Here is a 20,783-nt window from a genome sequence, read left to right on the forward strand (position 1 = left end):
AAGCACAAAAATAGCAATCAGCTAAATGTCTAGTTAGCACAAAAATAGGAATCAGCTAAATGTCTAGTTACGCACAAAAATAGCAATCAGCTAAACGTCTAGTTAGCACAAAAATAGCAATCACATAATCTCGCAATAGTACTAAAATGAATCTATTTTACATATACATAAAAAACAGTATTGGTACCATACCAGAAAACAATTATTTCTACCATAATTAATGTAATTAATAATATTTATCATAACACCCCCCTTTGTGCTTTGTGTCCTTCACTTGTCTTTCGATTTGTTGATGAGGGATCAGCTGATGAGGCCGCCAAGTTGTGGTACGAATTCCAGAAGGGAGAGTAAGCCCCTCGCGCCGTCTTCAGTCCCTCATAAAGGCTAAGGTACAAGTCCGGTGGTCATTTATTTCAGCAAGGATGAGGTTGAATTGCCTTATAGTGTACTCTGAGTAGTTATATATTTAGCCTCGTTTGGTGAGATATGGACTATTAACCAGTGGACTCTTGGGTTTAAAGGTCGACTTTTTTTTTTTGTGTCTCCAACCCCAAGACGACGTACAACCTGGCCTGACGTCAACCTCCTCCACAACATTATAAACCCCGCCTTGAACCTCACTCTCAACCTCACCAAGCTGCCACGAAGGCCAGGGTACTTGATTCTCAACACGTACAACCGTATCATCAACCTCACCCTCAACCTCAGCAATCAACCGTATCATCAACCTCACCCTCAACCTCAGCACTCAACCGTATCATCAACCTCACCCTCAACCTCAGCAATCAACCGTATCATCAACCTCACCCTCAACCTCAGCAATCAACCGTATCATCAACCTCAGCAATCAACCGTATCATCAACCTCAGCAATCAACCGTATCATCAACCTCAGCAATCAACCATATCATCAACCTCAGCAATCAACCGTATCATCAACCTCAGCAATCAACCGTATCATCAACCTCAGCAATCAACCGTATCATCAACCTCAGCAATCAACCGTATCATCAACCTCAGCAATCAACCGTATCATCAACCTCACCCTCAACCTCAGCAATCAACCGTATCATCAACCTCAGCAATCAACCGTATCATCAACCTCAGCAATCAACCGTATCATCAACCTCAGCAATCAACCATATCATCAACCTCAGCAATCAACCGTATCATCAACCTCAGCAATCAACCGTATCATCAACCTCAGCAATCAACCGTATCATCAACCTCAGCAATCAACCGTATCATCAACCTCAGCAATCAACCGTATCATCAACCTCAGCAATCAACCGTATCATCAACCTCACCCTCAACCTCAGCAATCAACCGTATCATCAACCTCAGCAATCAACCGTATCATCAACCTCACCCTCAACCTCAGCAATCAACCGTATCATCAACCTCAGCAATCAACCGTATCATCACCCCTCACCTTCAACCTCAGCAATCAACCGTATCATCAACCTCAGCAATCAACCGTATCATCAACCTCAGCAATCAACCGTATCATCAACCTCACCCTCAACCTCAGCAATCAACCGTATCATCAACCTCAGCAATCAACCGTATCATCAACCTCAGCAATCAACCGTATCGTCAACCTCACCTTCAACCTCAACCTCAGCAATCAACCGTATCATCAACCTCAGCAATCAACCGTATCATCAACCTCAGCAATCAACCGTATCATCAACCTCACCCTCAACCTCAGCAATCAACCGTATCATCAACCTCAGCAATCAACCGTATCATCAACCTCACCTTCAACCTCAGCAATCAACCGTATCATCAACCTCAGCAATCAACTGTATCATCAACCTCAGCAATCAACCGTATCTTCAACCTCAGCAATCAACCGTATCATCAACCTCAGCAATCAACTGTATCATCAACCTCAGCATTCAACTGTATCATCAACCTCAGCAATCAACCATATCACCAACCTCACCTTCAACCTCAGCAATCAACCGTATCATCACCCTCACCTTCAACCTCAGCAATCAACCGTATCATCAACCTCACCTTCAACCTCAGCAATCAACCGTATCATCAACCTCACCTTCAACCTCAGCAATCAATCTCAGCAATCAACCGTATCATCAACCTCAGCAATCAACTGTATCATCAACCTCACCTTCAACCGAATCATCACCCCTCACCTTCAACCTCAACCTCAGCAATCAACTGTATCATCAACCTCACCTTCAACTGAATCATCACCCCTCACCTTCAACCTCAACCTCAGCAATCAACCGTATCATCAACCTCAGCAATCAACTGTATCATCAACCTCACCTTCAACCGAATCATCACCCCTCACCCTCAACCTCAACCTCAGCAATCAACTGTATCATCAACCTCACCTTCAACCGAATCATCACCCCTCACCTTCAACCTCAACCTCAGCAATCAACCGTATCATCAACCTCAGCAATCAACTGTATCATCAACCTCACCTTCAACTGAATCATCACCCCTCACCTTCAACCTCAACCTTAGCAATCAACCGTATCATCAACCTCAGCAATCAACTGTATCATCACCCTCACCTTCAACCTCAACCTCAGCAATAAACCGTATCATCAACCTCAGCAATCAACTGTATCATCAACTTCACCTTCAACCGAATCATCACCCCTCACCTTCAACCTCAACCTCAGCAATCAACCGTATCATCACCCTCTCCCTCAACCGAATCATCATCCCTCACCTTCAACCTCAACCTCAGCAATCAACCATATCATCACCCTCACCTTCAGCCTCAGCCTCAACAATCAACCAAATCATCAACCTCACCTTCAACCTCAGCAATCATCCGTATCATCACCCCTCACCTTCAACCTCACCCTCAGCTTCAGCAATCAACCGTATCATCACCCTCACCTTCAACCTCAGCAATCAACCGTATCATCATCACCCTCAACCTCAGCAATCAACCGTATCATCAACCTCACCTTCAACCGTATCATCACCCTCACCTTCAGCCTCAGCAATCAACTGTATCATCAACCTCACCTTTAACCTCAGCAATCAACCATATCATCACCCTCACCTTCAACCGTATCATCACCCTCACCTTCAGCCTAACCCTCAACCTCAGCGATCAACTGTATCATCACCCTCACCTTCAACCTTACCCTCAACCTCAGCAATCAACTGTATCATCACCCTCACCTTCAACCTCAGCAATCAACCGTATCATCACCCTCACCTTCAACCTAACCCTCAACCTCAGCGATCAACTGTATCATCAACCTCAGCAATCAACCGTATCATCAACCTCAGCAATCAACCGTATCATCACCCTCACTTCAACCTCAGCGATCATGCCTCAGTTTAGAAAAGCATCCTATGACAAGATGATCTAAAACAGTAAAACAGACCATTGTTCTGTTATCAATCCTGCCCACTCAGGCCCAACCATACCCTTTATCATTATTCATCAACCTCACCCTCATCTCTCTCAACCTCACCACCTTGCCATGCAAGAGAAAGTGTAAAGAAAAGAGTTCAGGACACTTCTCCCCCTTACATAATCTTCAGACTCGCAAAACTTTACCCACAACCTTAACCTTCAACCTCATCAATCGAGCCATTGTGCAGAAGTGCTTGTAGCCCCACAGAGGAGTCACCCCAACTGGACAAAATGGAAAAACTATATACGAGGCTATCCTTCTCCCAAACATAATCTTCAGTCTCATGCACAACCTCGCCCTCAACATTATACATCAACCTCACTTAATTTCATAAACTTGCCACAAATGATGAGGAGTTCAAAGAGTGGTGCAAGACACTTCTCACCCTTATATAAACCTTCAAACCTTTGCAAGACCTTACTCACGATCTTACCATTAACTTCACCCACCAGCCTGACCAATCATACTACTGTGCAAAAATGGTACCAGCTGTACACAGGAGAGTCGCCCCATGGGACAATATGCAAAAACAGCAAAACTAACTTAACCTGATTAGACATCTGACTGCAAGTGTTTACACCAAAAGTGAAAGTCACCTTTAGCAAGACCATTTCATCATCAATAGACGGAGAGGAGGACAGCCTTGTTGAGGGCCTTTTCGCTACAAAGGAGTACATCATTTCCCTGGTTCTGTCTTGAGTGCAGCCTTGAAGCTGTGGGAGCCCTATAAAAGGGAATGCAGAGTAATAAAAATAACGATGGGTTGACATTCCCATTGCTGTCCCTTTCAACATATTCATATCCAACCCTCTGTCCTTTGCACATCATTTAGTTGACATGATCTATGAATGCCCGTAAATCCCCAAACTTCATTCACCCTTACTTATGCATATCCACCAGTAATTTGTGAAATGTTATATGATACATATAAAAGGGTTGTTCAGGAGAATTTCATCTCTGAGCCACATCTCCTGAGGAAAAAACAAGTCAATATTAACTTGGCAGTCTCAAGATAAAGGTAACCATATGGATTTATTGATTCTTTGTTAGATTGTGCCATCAACACTTGATCAAGACAGAAATTGTGAATTTCCTGTTTTCAGAATTTCTTGGCAAAGCAATGTTTATCAAGCAACTTGTTAGTCGAGCAGCACCTCTGTAGCCAGAGGTTTTTCAACTCAGTCAAGGCCATTCCCTGTACTGAAGGATACAGTTGATACCTCTTGTCCACAGTTGGCAGAAGGCAAGGCAAAAGCAGAAGAAAAACTCAGTGAGGTTCAACAGCTCAGCAAAATATGTCTAGCAGGAGGTGAGGAGTCATCTTTCCCTGGTACTTTTTACACTGAAACATTTATTTTATAGTTCATGAATTTTCATATATTTCAGTATTTGTAGAATATATTCAAAGGAAAATCTTACTGATTGATGAACTCTGTTGACATGACCAACTTTGTAATTTTGAAATTTTTCAGCATACTTGGATCAGATTTTGTAGCATTATTATAACTAGATAGCATTATGTATGGTTGATTATAAAGTTAAATTTAAGATGAATTTTACTTCAGAACAGAGAACAGTTTTATGAGATGATCTTACCTGTGGCAACCTGTCGCTGAATTGATTACTATAACTTAATAATAGCCTGCTTCTGTTTTCATATACTTTTGAGTATTTTCCACCAGTTAATTCAGTGAACTTCTTTTGGGGACTACATGATACTCCACAGCTTCAAGACTGGATTCCGGCAGTCTTAAGAAGGATAGTGATGGATTCCTTTGGAATGAAAAGTTCCATGTTGAGACTCCCCCTCCTTTTTGTCCACTAATAATGACATAACCTTGCTGGAGGCAGATTTGGTTAACACCATGCTGTATATATGTATGTATATACATAAGTATACATATGTGAGTAGGAAAGATGGCCAGAGGGCGTTATTGGATTATGTGTTAATTGATAGGCATGTAAAAGAGAGACTTTTGGATGCTAATGTGCTGGGCAGCTGGAGAGATGTCTGATCACTATCTTGTGGAGGCAAAGGCTTAGATTTGTAGAGGCTTTCAGAAAAGAAGAGAGAATGGTTGGGAGAAGAGAGTGGTGAGAGTACAGTGAGCTTGGAGAGTTGTGTGAGGAAATACCAGGAGAGATTGAGTGCAGAATGGCAAAAGACTGCACAAAAGATGCATGAGAAAGGTGGTAGGTAAGACACGAGAGAGGCTTTGGTCGATTTTTGCAGGGAAGTAATGCAAATGACTGGGAAAGGTATAAAAGAAAGCGGCAGGTCAAGAGAAAGGTGCAAGAGGTAAAAAAGAGGGCAAATGAGAGTTTGGGTGAGAGAGTATCATTAAATTTTAGGGAGAATATAAAAATGTTTTGGAAGGAGGTAAATAAAGAGCGAAACACAAGAGAACAAATGGGAACATCGGTGAAGGGGGCAAATGGGGAAGTAATAACAAGTAGTGACGAAGTGGAGATGGAGTGAATATTTTGAAGCTTTGTTGAATGTGTTTGATGACAGAGTGGCAGATATAGGGTGTTTTGGTCGGGGATGGTGTGCAAAGTGAGAGGGTCAGGGAGAATGGTTTGGTGAAGAGGGAAGAGGTAGTGAAAGCTTCGGGGAAGATGAAAGCAAGGTGGCAGGTTTGGATGGTATTGCAGTGGAATTAATTAAAAAGGGGGTTACTGTATTGTTGATTGGTTGGTAAGGATATTCTGTGTATATATGGATCATGGTGAAGTGCCTGAGGATTGTGCCATTGTACAAAGGCAAAGAGGATAAAGGTGTGTTCAAATTTTTTTTTTTTTTTTTTTTTTTTTGCTTTGTCGCTGTCTCCCGCGTTTGCGAGGTAGCGCAAGGAAACAGACGAAAGAAATGGCCCAACCCACCCCCATACACATGTAAATACATACGTCCACACACGCAAATATACATACCTACACAGCTTTCCATGGTTTACCCCAGACGCTTCACATGCCTTGATTCAATCCACTGACAGCACGTCAACCCCGGTATACCACATCGCTCCAATTCACTCTATTCCTTGCCCTCCTTTCACCCTCCTGCATGTTCAGGCCCCGATCACACAAAATCTTTTTCACTCCATCTTTCCACCTCCAATTTGGTCTCCCTCTTCTCCTCGTTCCCTCCACCTCCGACACATATATCCTCTTGGTCATCTTTCCTCACTCATTCTCTCCATGTGACCAAACCATTTCAAAACACCCTCTTCTGCTCTCTCAACCACGCTCTTTTTATTTCCACACATCTCTCTTACCCTTACGTTACTTACTCGATCAAACCACCTCACACCACACATTGTCCTCAAACATCTCATTTCCAGCACATCCATCCTCCTGCGCACAACTCTATCCATAGTCCACACCTCACAACCATACAACATTGTTGGAACCACTATTCCTTCAAACATACCCATTTTTGCTTTCCGAGATAATGTTCTCGACTTCCACACATTCTTCAAGGCTCCCAGAATTTTCGCCCCCTCCCCCACCCTATGATCCACTTCCGCTTCCATGTTTCCATCCGCTGCCAGATCCACTCCCAGATATCTAAAACACTTCACTTCCTCCAGTTTTTCTCCATTCAAACTCACCTCCCAATTGACTTGACCCTCAACCCTACTGTACCTAATAACCTTGCTCTTATTCACATTTACTCTTAACTTTCTTCTTTCACACACTTTACCAAACTCAGTCACCAGCTTCTGCAGTTTCTCACATGAATCAGCCACCAGCACTGTATCATCAGCGAACAACAACTGACTCACTTCCCAAGCTCTCTCATCCCCAACAGACTTCATCCTTGCCCCTCTTTCCAAAACTCTTGCATTCACCTCCCTAACAACCCCATCCATAAACAAATTAAACAACCATGGAGACATCACACACCCCTGCTGCAAACCTACATTCACTGAGAACCAATCACTTTCCTCTCTTCCTACATGTACACATGCCTTACATCCTCGATAAAAACTTTTCACTGCTTCTAACAACTTGCCTCCCACACCATATATTCTTAATACCTTCCACAGAGCATCTCTATCAACTCTATCATATGCCTTCTCCAGATCCATAAATGCTACATACAAATCCATTTGCTTTTCTAAGTATTTCTCACATACATTCTTCAAAGCAAACACCTGATCCACATATCCTCTACCACTTCTGAAACCACACTGCTCTTCCCCAATCTGATGCTCTGTACATGCCTTCACCCTCTCAATCAATACCCTCCCATACAATTTGCCAGGAATACTCAACAAACTTATACCTCTGTAATTTGAGCACTCACTCTTATCCCCTTTGCCTTTGTACAATGGCACTATGCACGCATTCCGCCAATCCTCAGGCACCCCACCATGAGTCATACATACATTAAATAACCTTACCAACCAGTCAACAATACAGTCACCCCCTTTTTTAATAAATTCCACTGCAATACCATCCAAACCTGCTGCCTTGACGGCTTTCATCTTCCGCAAAGCTTTTACTACCTCTTCTCTGTTTACCAAATCATTTTCCCTAACCCTCGCACTTTGCACACCACCTCGACCAAAACACCCTATATCTGCCACTCTATCATCAAACACATTCAACAAACCTTCAAAATACTCACTCCATCTCCTTCTCACATCACCACTACTTGTTATCACCTCCCCATTTGCGCCCTTCACTGAAGTTCCCATTTGCTCCCTTGTCTTACGCACTTTATTTACCTCCTTCCAGAACATCTTTGGGGTGAAGAGGGTGGTGAGAGTAAGTGAGCTTGGGAAGGAGACTTGTGTGAGGAAGTACCAGGAGAGACTGAGTACAGAATGGAAAAAGGTGAGAACAATGGAAGTAAGGGGAGTGGGGGAGGAATGATATGTATTTAGGGAATCAGTGATGGATTGCGCAAAAGATGCTTGTGGCATGAGAAGAGTGGGAGGTGGGTTGATTAGAAAGGGTGTGAGTGGTGGGATGAAGAAGTAAGAGTATTAGTGAAAGAGAAGAGAGAGGCATTTGGACGATTTTTGCTGGGAAAAAATGAAATTGAGTGGGAGACGTATAAAAGAAAGAGACAGGAGGTCAAGAGAAAGGTGCAAGAGGTGAAAAAAAGGGCAAATGAGAGTTGGGGTGAGAGAGTATCATTAAATTTTAGGGAGAATAAAAAGTGTTCAAATTACAAAGGCATAAGTTTATTGAGTATTCCTGGGAAATTGTATGGGAGGGTATTGATTGAGAGGGTAAAGGCATGTACAGAGCATCAGATTAGGAAAGAGCAGTGTGGTTTCAGAAATGGTAGAGGGTGTGTGGATCAGGTGTTTGCTTTGAAAAAATATGTGAGAAATACTTAGAAAAACAGATGCATTTGTATGTAGCATTTATGGATCTGGAGAAAGCATATGATTGGGTGGATAGAGATGCTTCATGGAAGGTTTTAAGAGTAAATGGTGTGGGAGGTAAGTTGTTAGAAGCAGTGAAAAGTTTTTACCAAGGATGTAAGGCATGTGTACGAGTAGGAAGAAAGTGATTGGTTCCCAGTGAGCGTCAGTTTGCGGCAGGGGTGTGTGATGTCACCATGGTTGTTTAAGTTGTTTATGAAAGGGGTGGTTAGGGAGGTGAATGCAAGAGTCTTGGAGAGAGGGGTAAGTATGCAGTCTGTTCTGGATGAGAGGGCTTGGGAAGTGAGTCAGTTGTTGTTCGCTGATAATACAGCACTGGTGATTGATTCAGGTAAGAAACTGCAGAAGCTGGTGACTGAGTTTGGTAAAAAGTGTGAAAGAAGAAAGTTGAGAGTGAATGTGAATAAGAGCAAGGTTATTAGGTTCAGCAGGATTGAGGGACAAGTAAACTGGGAGGTAAGTTTGAATGGAGAAAAACTGGAGGAAGTGAAGTGTTTTAGATATATGGGAGTGGACTTAGCAGCGGATGGAACCATGGTAGTGGGTGAGTCATAAGGTGGGGGAGGGGACAAAGGTTCTAGGAGCGTTGAAGAATGTGTGGAAGGCGAGAACGTTATCTCGGAGAGCAAAAATGGGTATGTTTGAAAGGAATAGTAGTTCCTACAATGTTATGTGGTTGCAAGGCATGGGCTATAGATTGGGTTGTGCAGAGGGGGTGGATGTGTTGGAAATGAAATGTTAGAGGACAATATGTGGTGTGAGGTGGTTTGAACAAGCAAGTAATGAAAGGGTAAGAGAGATGTGTGGTAATATAAAGAGTGTGGTTGAGAGAGCAGAAGAGGGTGTGTTGAAATGGTTTGGACACATGGAGAGATTGAGTGAGGAAAGATTGACAAAGAGGATATATGTGTCTGAGGGGGAGGGAACGAGGAGAAGTGGGAGTCCAAATTGGAGGTGGAATGATGGAGTGAAAAAGATTTTGAGCAATCGGGGCCGGAATACACAGGAGGGTGAAAGGCGTGCAAGGAACAGAATGAATTGGAACGATGTGGTACACTAGGGTCAACGTGCTGTCAATGGATTGAACCAGGGCATGTGAAGTGTCTGGGGTAAACCATGGAAAGGTCTGTGGGGTCTGGATGTGGAAAGGGAGCTGTGGTTTTGGTGCATTACATATGGCAGCTAGAGACTGGGTGTGAACAAATGTGACCTTTTTTGTCTGTTTCTGGCAGTACCTTGTGGGAGGGGTGGGGATGCTATTTCGTGTGTGGCGGGGTGGTGACTGGAATGGATGAAGGCAGCAAATATGAATTTGTACATGTGTATACATGTAAATGTTTGTGTATGAATATGTATGTATAGGTACGTGTGTGGGCATTTATGTAGATATATATGTGTATGTGGGTTGGTTGGGCCATTCCTCATCTGTTTCCTGGCACTACCTCGCTAACGCAGGATACAGTGGTTAAGTATGATAAAAGAAATAAAAAATTATAATAATATGTCATAGGGAATATTCAAGATATGGGGCCTCACAATTACAGAAGTCCTTCCCTGTACTATACAGATATGTATTCATACACATGTGCATGTGTATACAAGCATCAGTACACTCTGTCTTTGAATGGTATATTTCTTTTATCTATCATGGGAATATAAAATGCTAAGTGATAAGGTGGTAAGTTATCATGCACTTGAATGTCACAAGTTGCAGTACTTGAACCGATGGTTATCAACTTGGATCGTATGATAGCATTATTTCCTTTAATGCACAAAATAAGAGACTATTTCAGTCATCTTCAGAGCCATCACTTTGATTTCTCTCACCAATTCCATAATTTTTCTCTTTTTATACTTATCTCCATTTCTGTATTGTATGCACATGTACATGTGTATACAAGTATCAGTACACTCCCACAATTACAGAAGTCCTTCCCTGTACTGTGCATATAGGTCTTTATACACAAGTGCATGCGTATACAAGCATCAGTACACTCTATCTTTCAACAGTATAGTTTTTTATCTGTATCATAGGATTATAAAATGCTGATTGATAAGGTGGCAAGTTATCACACTCTTGAATGTCACGAGTTGCAGTACTTGACATGATGGTTATCAACCTGCATCGTATGACAGCCTTATTTCCTTAGGTGCACAAAGTAAGAGACTATTTCAGTCATCTTCAGAGACATCACTTTGATTTATTTCACCAATTCCATAATTTTTCTCTTTTTATATTTATCTCCATTTCTGTATACCTGGAGAGAATCATTTGCTTATGACCATGCACCTTTTGTGAGAATTAGTCTTGCACAATTAGGGTGTCCAACTCCAATTCAGGACATAAGCAATATGATAAAAGATTCAGTTGATCATGAGAAGTTGAAAGTTACACCAGAGAGTGGCATGAAACAAGCATTGCTGGGTTTGTCTTCCTCTTGTGCTGATTACTTGCATTCTTTCATCAGGTGGAGAAAAAGGAATAGCATTACATGTCAAAAGGAATCGCAAGATGCTGGTGCGAGATAAATTCAAGAAACTTCTCGATGATGATAGTGATTTCTTAGAGCTATCACTATTGGCTGGTCTTGGCATGGAATATGGGGATGTACCTGCAGCTGGCACCATTAGTGGTATGTCTCTAAACTGAATCATGAGTAAACCTTATCATGTACTGTTTCAAAGATCAAAGATTAACTTATATTTATAATGATGCCCTATATACAGTAATAATAACTCATGCCTCTGGAATACATTTTTAATGTCATATCAACTCCTGAAATTAAAGTAATTCAGTGACTTTTATATAATTTATTGGAATAGTTTTATATGGGACTTCATGATAAGATGTATGTCTTAAACATTAGCTTTCAGTAAGCTTTGTCATAAAATAAATATAATATACATTGCAGGTATTGGAAAAATTCAAGGAAGATATTGTGTAATAATGTCTAATGATGGAACTGTAAAGAGTGGAACTTTCTATCCAATCACTGTTACCAAAAACTTGAGATCGCAGACAATCAGTGCCATGAATCGTCTTCCCTCTGTATATATAGTGGACTCTGCTGGTGGATTTCTTCCCCTTCAGGTGAATTGTGTAAAGAAATTTTTTTCCTTTGACTTGCTGTAGTAGTAGTGTAAATGTATCATAGTAAGATGTGTTCCCTTATGCGTGATTTACCTGAAATGAGGGAAATGAAAAATATAACACCAACTACAACTGAAGAAAATATATATGTCAATGTTGCCATTTTAAGCGAGTTTCCAAAAAATCTAGCAAATTTGACCTGCAGTCTGTTGGGTAAAAGTGCAGTCTAGTTGTTGGGTTTTAGTGGTTTAATAAGCTGTGTGTTGGAATGATAACAGCTAAGCTTGAATGTGAATTTCAGGTATGATATAGATATTTTCCTCAAATAGTTCTCTACAAGACATAGATGACCAAATAGATTTCCTAGCTGCAACGATGGTAGACTTTCTAAGACCAAACTCGTAAGGGTTATTCAGAGGCTGGTGGTATTAAGGGTTTAGTGAAGATAAGGTAATGAAGATATCCTCTTTTTGAATGTCCTAGGTTAATTTAGGCATACCGAGAGTGTAGGGTAGATGCATTTATTTTTCTTATTCTAGTAGCTGCATTATAAACAAACGTGCTATCACATGTAGGATTTTGATGTAACATGAAGGAGAAGTAGGTGCTGAGCACATCACTTCTTTCATTTCAGTCTGAATTATTTGCTGATAAGAATCATGGTGGCCGTGGTTTCCGCAATCCTGCAGTAATGTCAGCAGCAGGGATACCACAGCTTGCTATTGTTTGTGGTTCTTGTACAGCAGGGGGTAAGTTGCAATTTTTTTTTTCTTGAAACATGAAGGGTGCCATTTATTACCATTGTCGGTCTGTATGTTTATATGTTTGTGTGTATAGTATAAGTTTTTATACACCCTTCCCTCTCTCTAAGTTTCAGGTGCAAACAATTTACTTTTTACCATCAAAATTCAGTATAGATGGTACAGGATTTGCAGATAGATGATGAAGTTGTAAAAGTTCTTGTCCCTGTTAATTCATATTTTGGGTGCTTGAACTACATAAGACTGCAGGTTTTTCCTGTAAATCATGGAAACCTTGTGGTATGAGTGCTACCCCTGCCACATGTCAATTCAAGTTGTTGTTTAGTGCATTGTCTCTTTCTGACTTTCTGGCTCAATTCTTCTCCTTGGCACTGATATTTTGGATCATAGTACCACTCAGATGTCCCAGAAGAACATCCCATGAAGAATCTAAGACGAGCATAATTGATGTGAGTGAATGTGGCCTTTTTTTTCTGTTCCTGGCACTCTCTTGAACAAATATGAAAGAGAAGAAAGAAAATGGAAAATCTTGTAACCAAGGTGGAGATACTTTTGTGACTTGGAAGTAGCAGTAATTCCTCACCAACAGTGAGTCCAGGGTATGCTCAATAAGGAGGAAAGAAGAAAAGATTTAAACCTCTGTAGCTCAATCGACCTCACTATTGGCAAAGGGAATACCAAGCGTGAGATACCTATAGAGAAGATGGAAAAAATTTTAGTACTAAAGATGGAAGATCAAGACTTGAGAGGGATACCTTTAAACTTTCGTACCACCTACTTAAAAAGTAATGAAGCAGTACAAGTACCAAGAGAAAGGAATGAGGTACTCTGCATCTGGTAATCCCTTCTTACCAAGGAAGGGAAGGTGTTGTAAGTTCAGGAAATACCAGAAATTACATTACATTTGTTACAAATATCAGCTAGGGGTTGGAATTTGTAGCAAGAGAACACTGACAATACTAGCTGTGACTCAAGAAATGTACAGTGGGAGATAAAAAGGGGATGGGATATCAAAAGACAAATTTCCTATAATAACTATTACACTGATACAGTGGACATCAACACAAAAACATCGAACATACAAAATGCCCTCAGAATAATTATTAGTACCAGATTAGGACAAGAAAAAAGGAATCCCATAGTATCCTCTCTAAATACCTCAACTGCTCCACCCTAAACCATACTTTACCAGCATGGTCATCCACTGTAAACAAAAAAAAAATATATTTATTTATTTATTTATTATACTTTGTCGATGTCTCCCGTGTTAGCGAGGTAGCACAAGGAAACAGACAAAAGAATAGCCCAACCCACCCACATACACGTCCACACACGCACATATACATACCTATACATTTTAACGTATACATATATATACATACACAGACATATACTTATATTTACATGTACATAATTCATACTTGCTGCCTTTATTCATTCCCGTCGCCACCCTACCACACATGAAATGACAACCCCTTCCCCCTGCATGTGCACAGGGTAGCACTAGGAAAAGACAACAAAGGCTACATTCGATCACACTCAGTCTCTAACTGTCATGTATAATGCACCAAAACCACAGCTCCCTTTCCACATCCAGGCCCCACAAAACTTTCCATAGTTTACCCAAGACACTTCACATGCCCTGGTTCAATCCAGTGACAGCACGTCGACCCCAGCATACCACGTCGTTCCAATTCACTTTATTCCTTGCACGCCTTTCACCCTCCTGCATGTTCAGGCCCCGATCACTCAAAATCTTTTTCACTCCATCTTTCCACCTCCAGTTTGATCTCCCACTTCTCCTCGTTCCCTCCACCTCTGACACATATATCCTCTTTGTCAATCTTTCCTCACTCATTCTCTCCATGTGACCAAACCATTTCAAAACACCCTCTTCTGCTCTCTCAACCACACTCTTTTTATTACCACACATCTCTCTTACCCTTTCATTACTTACTTGATCAAACCACCTCACACGACATATTTTCCTCAAACATCTCATTTCCAGCACATCCACCCTCCTCCGCTCAACTCTATATATAGCACACACCTCGCAACCATATAACATTGTTAGAGCCACTATTCCTTCAAATATACCCAATTTTGCTTTCCGAGATTATGTTCTCGACTTCCACACATTCTTCAATGCTCCCATGCCATATATTCTTAATACCTTCCACAGAGCATCTCTATCAACTCTGTCATATGCCTTCTCCAGATCCATAAATGCTACATACAAATCCATTTACTTTTCTAAGTATTTCTCACGTACATTCTTCAAAGCAAACACCTAATCCACACATCCTCTACCACTTCTGAAACCACACTGCTCTTCCCCAATCTGATGCTCTGTACATGCTTTCACCCTCTCAATAAATACCCTCCCATATAATTTCCCAGGAATACTCAACAAACTTATACCTCTGTAATTTGAGCACTCACCTTTATCCCCTTTGCCTTTGTACAGTGGCACTATGCATGCATTCTGCCAATCCTCAGGCACCTCACCATGAGTCATACATACATTAAATATCCTTACCAACCAGTCAACAACACAGTCACCCCCTTTTTTAATAAATTTCAGTGCAATACCATCCAAACCCACTGCATTGCTGGCTTTCATCTTCCGCAAAGCTTGAACTACCTCTTCTCTGTTTACCAAATCATTCTCCCTAGCCCTCTCACTTGCACATCACCTCGCCCAAAACACCCTATATCTGCCACTCCATCATCTAACACATTCAGCAAAGCTTTAAAATACTCACTCCATCTCCTTCTCACATCACCATTACTTGTTATTACCTCCCCATTTGCCCCCTTCACCGATGTTCCCATTTGTTCTCTTGTCTTACGCACTCTATTTACCTCCTTCCAAAACATCTTTTTATTCTCCCTAAAATTCAATGATACTTTCTCACCCCAACTCTCATTTGCCCTCTTTTTCACCTCTTGCACTTTTCTCTTGACCTCCTGCCTCTTTATTTTATACACCTCCCACTCATTTGCACTATTTCCCTGCAAAACTCATCCAAATGCCTCTCTCTTCTCTTTCACTAATAATCTTACTTCTTCATCCCACCACCCACTACCCTTTCTAATCTGTCCATCTCCCATGCTTCTCATGCCACAAGCATCTTTTGCGCAAGCCATCACTGCTTCCCTAAATACATCCCACTCCTCTTACGTCCTTTGCTTTCACCTTTTTCCATTCTGCACTAATTCTCTCCTGGTACTTCCTCACACAAGTCTCCTTCCCAACCTCACATATTCTCACCACTCTCTTCACCCCAGTATTCTCTCTTCTTTTCTGAAAACCTCTACAGACATCCCTCCAGTTGCACCTCTCAGCACATTAACATCCAAAAGCCTCTCTTTTGCGCACCTATCAATTAACACGTAATCCAATAAAGTTCTCTGGCCATCTCTCCTACTCACATACGTGTACTTATGTATATCTCTCTTTTTAAACCAGGTATTCCCAATCATCAGTCCTTTTTCAACACACAAATCTACAAGCTCTTCACCATTTACAACAATGAACACCCCATGTACACTAATTATTTCCTCAACTGCCACATTACTCACCTTTGCATTCAAATCACCCATCACTATAACCCAGGTCTCGTGCATCAAAACTACTAACACACTCACTCAACTGCTCCCAAAACACTTGCCTCTCATGATCTTTCTTCTCATGCCCAGGTGCATATGCACCAATAATCACCCATCTTTCTCCATCCACTTTCAGTTTTACCCATATCAATCTTGAGTTTACTTTCTTACACTCTATCACATACTCCTACCATTCCTGTTTCAGGAGTAATGCTACTCCTTCCCTTGCTCTTGTCCTCTCACCAACCCCTGACTTTACTCCCAAAACATTCCCAAACCACTCTACCCCTTTACCCTTGAGCTTCATTTCACTCAGAGCCAAAACATCCAGGTTCCTTTCCTCAAACATGCTACCTATTTCTCCTTTTTTCTCATCTTGGTTACATCCACACACATTTAGACACCCCAATCTGAGCCTTCGAGGAGGATGAGCACTCCCTGCGTGAGTCCTCCTTCTGTTTCCCCCTTTAGAAAGTTAAAATACAAGGAGGGGAGGGTTTCTCGCCCCCTGCTGCCGTCCCCTTTAGTCGCCTTCTACAACACGTGAGATATGCATGGGAAGTATTCTTTCTCCCCTATCCCCTGGGATCTATATAACAAAGCTGCAATGCACACTTAACAGATCACTCGGAACAAGCATGAGAAAAATTCATTCCTAAGAGAATATATTAGAATACTTTATATTATATGTATGTATATGTGCGTGTGTGGATGTGTATGTATATTCATGTGTATGTTGGTGGGTTGGGCCATTCTTTCGTCTGTTTCCTTGCGCTACCTCACTAACGCAGGAGACAGCAACAAAGTATAATAAATAAAATAAATAAAATACTTAATATAACAGAAAAATAAGGAAATCTGTAGCAATGCAGTAACATCAACACAAGTCAGATTTGCCTTGTGCTGATATTCAGCACCCATATTCTTACCTCTGTGCTAGCTATCGAGAACAAAGCCTTGAAATTGTGAAGGAGAAATCTCAGTCCATATACATATACTGGTGGATGGGAATTTCCCAAGACATTTATTTTATTTTTAACTACCCCAAGATCAATTTCAATATAAGAATGCCAGTGGTACCTAGGACCTTTCTAAAGGCTACTACTTCCCAAAGCTGTGTGACTTGCAGAAGCAGGGAAATGTAAACCCCTTTGGAGAGAAGTTCTGTGATGAGACTGGACTCCCAAAGATATGGTCTCGCCAAAGGTAACTTTTCACCTATAGTGTAACCTCGAGCAGGTGGAGTCCGGTAACATCTTCCCATGGGACACACATATATACAGGTGGCATTTTCATTGCAGTAAGACTGTTATAAAATATGTAATATGTAAGACATACAGTGGAGAAATAAACTGACCCCTGTCTATTTATTATTATTCTTCCATTTCCATGTAATGGGTTGAATCATATTCAGTCTCTGCAACATCACTAGCACATCCTCAATCCATACCTAGTATGTTAAAGTGAAATATGGACTGCCATACTTTTGAAAGTTGCATTACAAATTGTAAAATGAATTTGCTTGAATATCTAACAGGATGTGTGGATCAGGTGTTTGCTTTGAAGAATGTATGTGAGAAATACTTAGAAAAGCAAATGGATTTGTATGTAGCATTTATGGATCTGGAGAAGGCATATGATAGAGTTGATAGAGATGCTCTGTGGAAGGTATTAAGAATATATGGTGTGGGAGGAAAGTTGTTAGAAGCAGTGAAAAGTTTTTATCGAGGATGTAAGGCATGTGTACGTGTAGGAAGAGAGGAAAGTGATTGGTTCTCAGTGAATGTAGGTTTGCGGCAGGGGTGTGTGATGTCTCCATGGTTGTTTAATTTGTTTATGGATGGGGTTGTTAGGGAGGTAAATGCAAGAGTTTTGGAAAGAGGAGCAAGTATGAAGTCTGTTGGGGATGAGAGAGCTTGGGAAGTGAGTCAGTTGTTGTTCGCTGATGATACAGCGCTGGTGGCTGATTCATGTGAGAAACTGCAGAAGCTGGTGACGGAGTTTGGTAAAGTGTGTGGAAGAAGAAAGTTAAGAGTAAATGTGAATAAGAGCAAGGTTATTAGGTACAGTAGGGTTGAGGGTCAAGTCAATTGGGAGGTGAGTTTGAATGGAGAAAAACTGGAGGAAGTGAAGTGTTTTAGATATCTGGGAGTGGATCTGGCAGCGGATGGAACCATGGAAGCGGAAGTGGATCATAGGGTGGGGGAGGGGGCGAAAATTCTGGGGGCCTTGAAGAATGTGTGGAAGTCGAGAACATTATCTCGGAAAGCAAAAATGGGTATGTTTGAAGGAATAGTGGTTCCAACAATGTTGTATGGTTGCGAGGCGTGGGCTATGGATAGAGTTGTGCGCAGGAGGATGGATGTGCTGGAAATGAGATGTTTGAGGACAATGTGTGGTGTGAGGTGGTTTGATCGAGTGAGTAACGTAAGGGTAAGAGAGATGTGTGGAAATAAAAAGAGCGTGGTTGAGAGAGCAGAAGAGGGTGTTTTGAAGTGGTTTGGGCACATGGAGAGAATGAGTGAGGAAAGATTGACCAAGAGGATATATGTGTCGGAGGTGGAGGGAACGAGGAGAAGAGGGAGACCAAATTGGAGGTGGAAAGATGGAGTGAAAAAGATTTTGTGTGATCGGGGCCTGAACATGCAGGAGGGTGAAAGGAGGGCAAGGAATAGAGTGAATTGGAGCGATGTGGTATACCGGGGTTGACGTGCTGTCAGTGGATTGAATCAAGGCATGTGAGGCGTCTGGGGTAAACCATGGAAAGCTGTGTAGGTATGTATATTTGCGTGTGTGGACGTATGTATATACATGTGTAGGGGGGGGGTTGGGCCATTTCTTTCGTCTGTTTCCTTGCGCTACCTCACAAACGCGGGAGACAGCGACAAAGTATAATAAAATAAAATAAATAAATCTAACATGGAGTTTAAAAAAGTACCAATTATCAAAGAATGAATGTGATAATATATCTAGCAGTATACTATAAGAAGAGTTATATCAGTTCCCTGGTTTGCAAACTGCAGGAGCATATCAACCGTCCATGTGTGAAGATGCTGCAATTGTAACACGCATTGGCACCATCTTTCTGGGTGGCCCACCTCTCGTGAAGGCAGCCACGGGTGAGGACATATCTGCAGAAGACCTGGGTGGAGCCACATTACATTGCAGGTATTGAGAGAAGTACAGTACTATTAAGGTGTAGTTTAAAATGGTCTATTCGGGTATGGGGTATATGCCAATACAGAATTGTGCAGTACTATCCCTTTGGTTTCAGACTCGTAGATCTATCCAAGTGGAATTCCAGACATATCTCAACAAGACAAATATATGAATCACAACTGAGGGCTGTTTGGTCACACAATTGGTCTTTATCACGTGCTGTTTTGTCTGAAAAGACTGTAAAAGATGGACTCTCTGCTTTACTGTAAAATGAGATTTTCCATAAAACAGAAGTGAAGTTGGTGGGCCCCTGATATACTATGTATTATAAGATATTTTAAGAGTATCAGTACATACCAATGAAACTACAAAGTATCTTCTGTACTTAATTGTGAATTCCATACTATAATAGGTAAGCTGACATCATAAAACAAAGTTTTTGCATATTTTATGGGAAACATATCTCTAGTCATAACATCAGTAACATGTTTTATTATCTGTTGGTATCTACCTATCTATCTATATCTTTGATAGCTATTCCCTTCAGGCACTCCCATCAAGGGGGTGGCCACGGCAAAAGTCTCTCCACATGTCCTTACATGCTTCCCTTGCATTCACTATTCCATGCATTCTTCCACCAATTCTCTCCTTCTATCTATTCCCAGTGGGTATATAATATACATAATATATAATATGAAACATCTAAAAGAAATTAATTTTAAAGACTCATCCTTTTCTCGTGTTGTAATGTTAATCACCTTTTTATACAGAAAAGCCCTTAGCATTTTGCAACTGAGACCATCGTCATATTAAGAAAATTAGATAAAGATTAGTAGGATAGTAACCTTTTGTCATGAACACCAGAGAGAGGTAAAAGTAAGGATCTTGAAGCAAGGGATGGGTCTACAGTATGTATGGAAGGACCTGTAAGAGAGTCAGTTGCTGCCTGCAGATGAGGGTATGCCAAGATGGGTTGGACATATGGAGAGGATTGAGTGAGGAAAGGATGACTAAAAGGGTATACATGTCAGAAGTGGAGAGAACAAGAAAAAGGAAAAAGGAGATGGAAGGAGGAAGTGAAAGATGCTTCGAAAAAAAAAATTGGGGCAAATGTGGATTTTGTCTTAAACCTAGACAAATCCTGCTTATTTCTAGCCAGTTTATATGGCTAGGATTACATTGGAAAGCTCAGACTAGCACCATGTGTCTCCCCAAGAGCAATGATACAGTGAGGCTGCAGACCAAAAAGATTACTTTCTGGTGGTCTTTAATTGGCCAAGGGGAGGCCCAAAATGAGAAAGCTGCTGCTGAATGGTTATCAGTTTTCAAAACCTACATTTTTTAAT

At 41.3% G+C, this 20,783-nt stretch overlaps 1 protein-coding gene and 1 long non-coding RNA gene across 4 annotated transcripts in view; one reads left to right on the forward strand and one right to left on the reverse strand.

Moving 5' to 3' along the window:
- Positions 1 to 268: 268 nt before the first annotated feature.
- LOC139748745 (uncharacterized) overlaps positions 269 to 20,783 on the forward strand; it is a 29,902-nt gene continuing 9,387 nt past the window's right edge. Inside the window, exons 1-6 of one of the 3 annotated variants that reach the window (XM_071662165.1) lie at positions 269 to 389; positions 4,519 to 4,724; positions 11,283 to 11,447; positions 11,727 to 11,905; positions 12,540 to 12,654; positions 19,302 to 19,446. In XM_071662165.1, the coding sequence (XP_071518266.1) occupies positions 11,327 to 11,447; positions 11,727 to 11,905; positions 12,540 to 12,654; positions 19,302 to 19,446 (560 nt within the window). In that variant the 5' untranslated portion in view covers positions 269 to 389; positions 4,519 to 4,724; positions 11,283 to 11,326. Of the gene's footprint in view, positions 390 to 494; positions 655 to 4,518; positions 4,725 to 11,282; positions 11,448 to 11,726; positions 11,906 to 12,539; positions 12,655 to 19,301; positions 19,447 to 20,783 lie in introns of those variants that run through there. The other 2 variants (XM_071662166.1, XM_071662167.1) reach the window with 2 other exon arrangements.
- The window catches only part of LOC139748747 (uncharacterized), a 114,946-nt gene continuing 105,889 nt past the window's right edge, over positions 11,727 to 20,783 (reverse strand). Inside the window, exon 3 of the long non-coding RNA XR_011712817.1 lies at positions 11,727 to 11,998. This is a non-coding gene — a long non-coding RNA (uncharacterized lncRNA). The remainder of the gene's footprint in view (positions 11,999 to 20,783) is intronic.

This window comes from Panulirus ornatus, chromosome 5 (genome assembly GCF_036320965.1).
Source record: "Panulirus ornatus isolate Po-2019 chromosome 5, ASM3632096v1, whole genome shotgun sequence".
Taxonomy (NCBI): domain Eukaryota; kingdom Metazoa; phylum Arthropoda; class Malacostraca; order Decapoda; family Palinuridae; genus Panulirus; species Panulirus ornatus.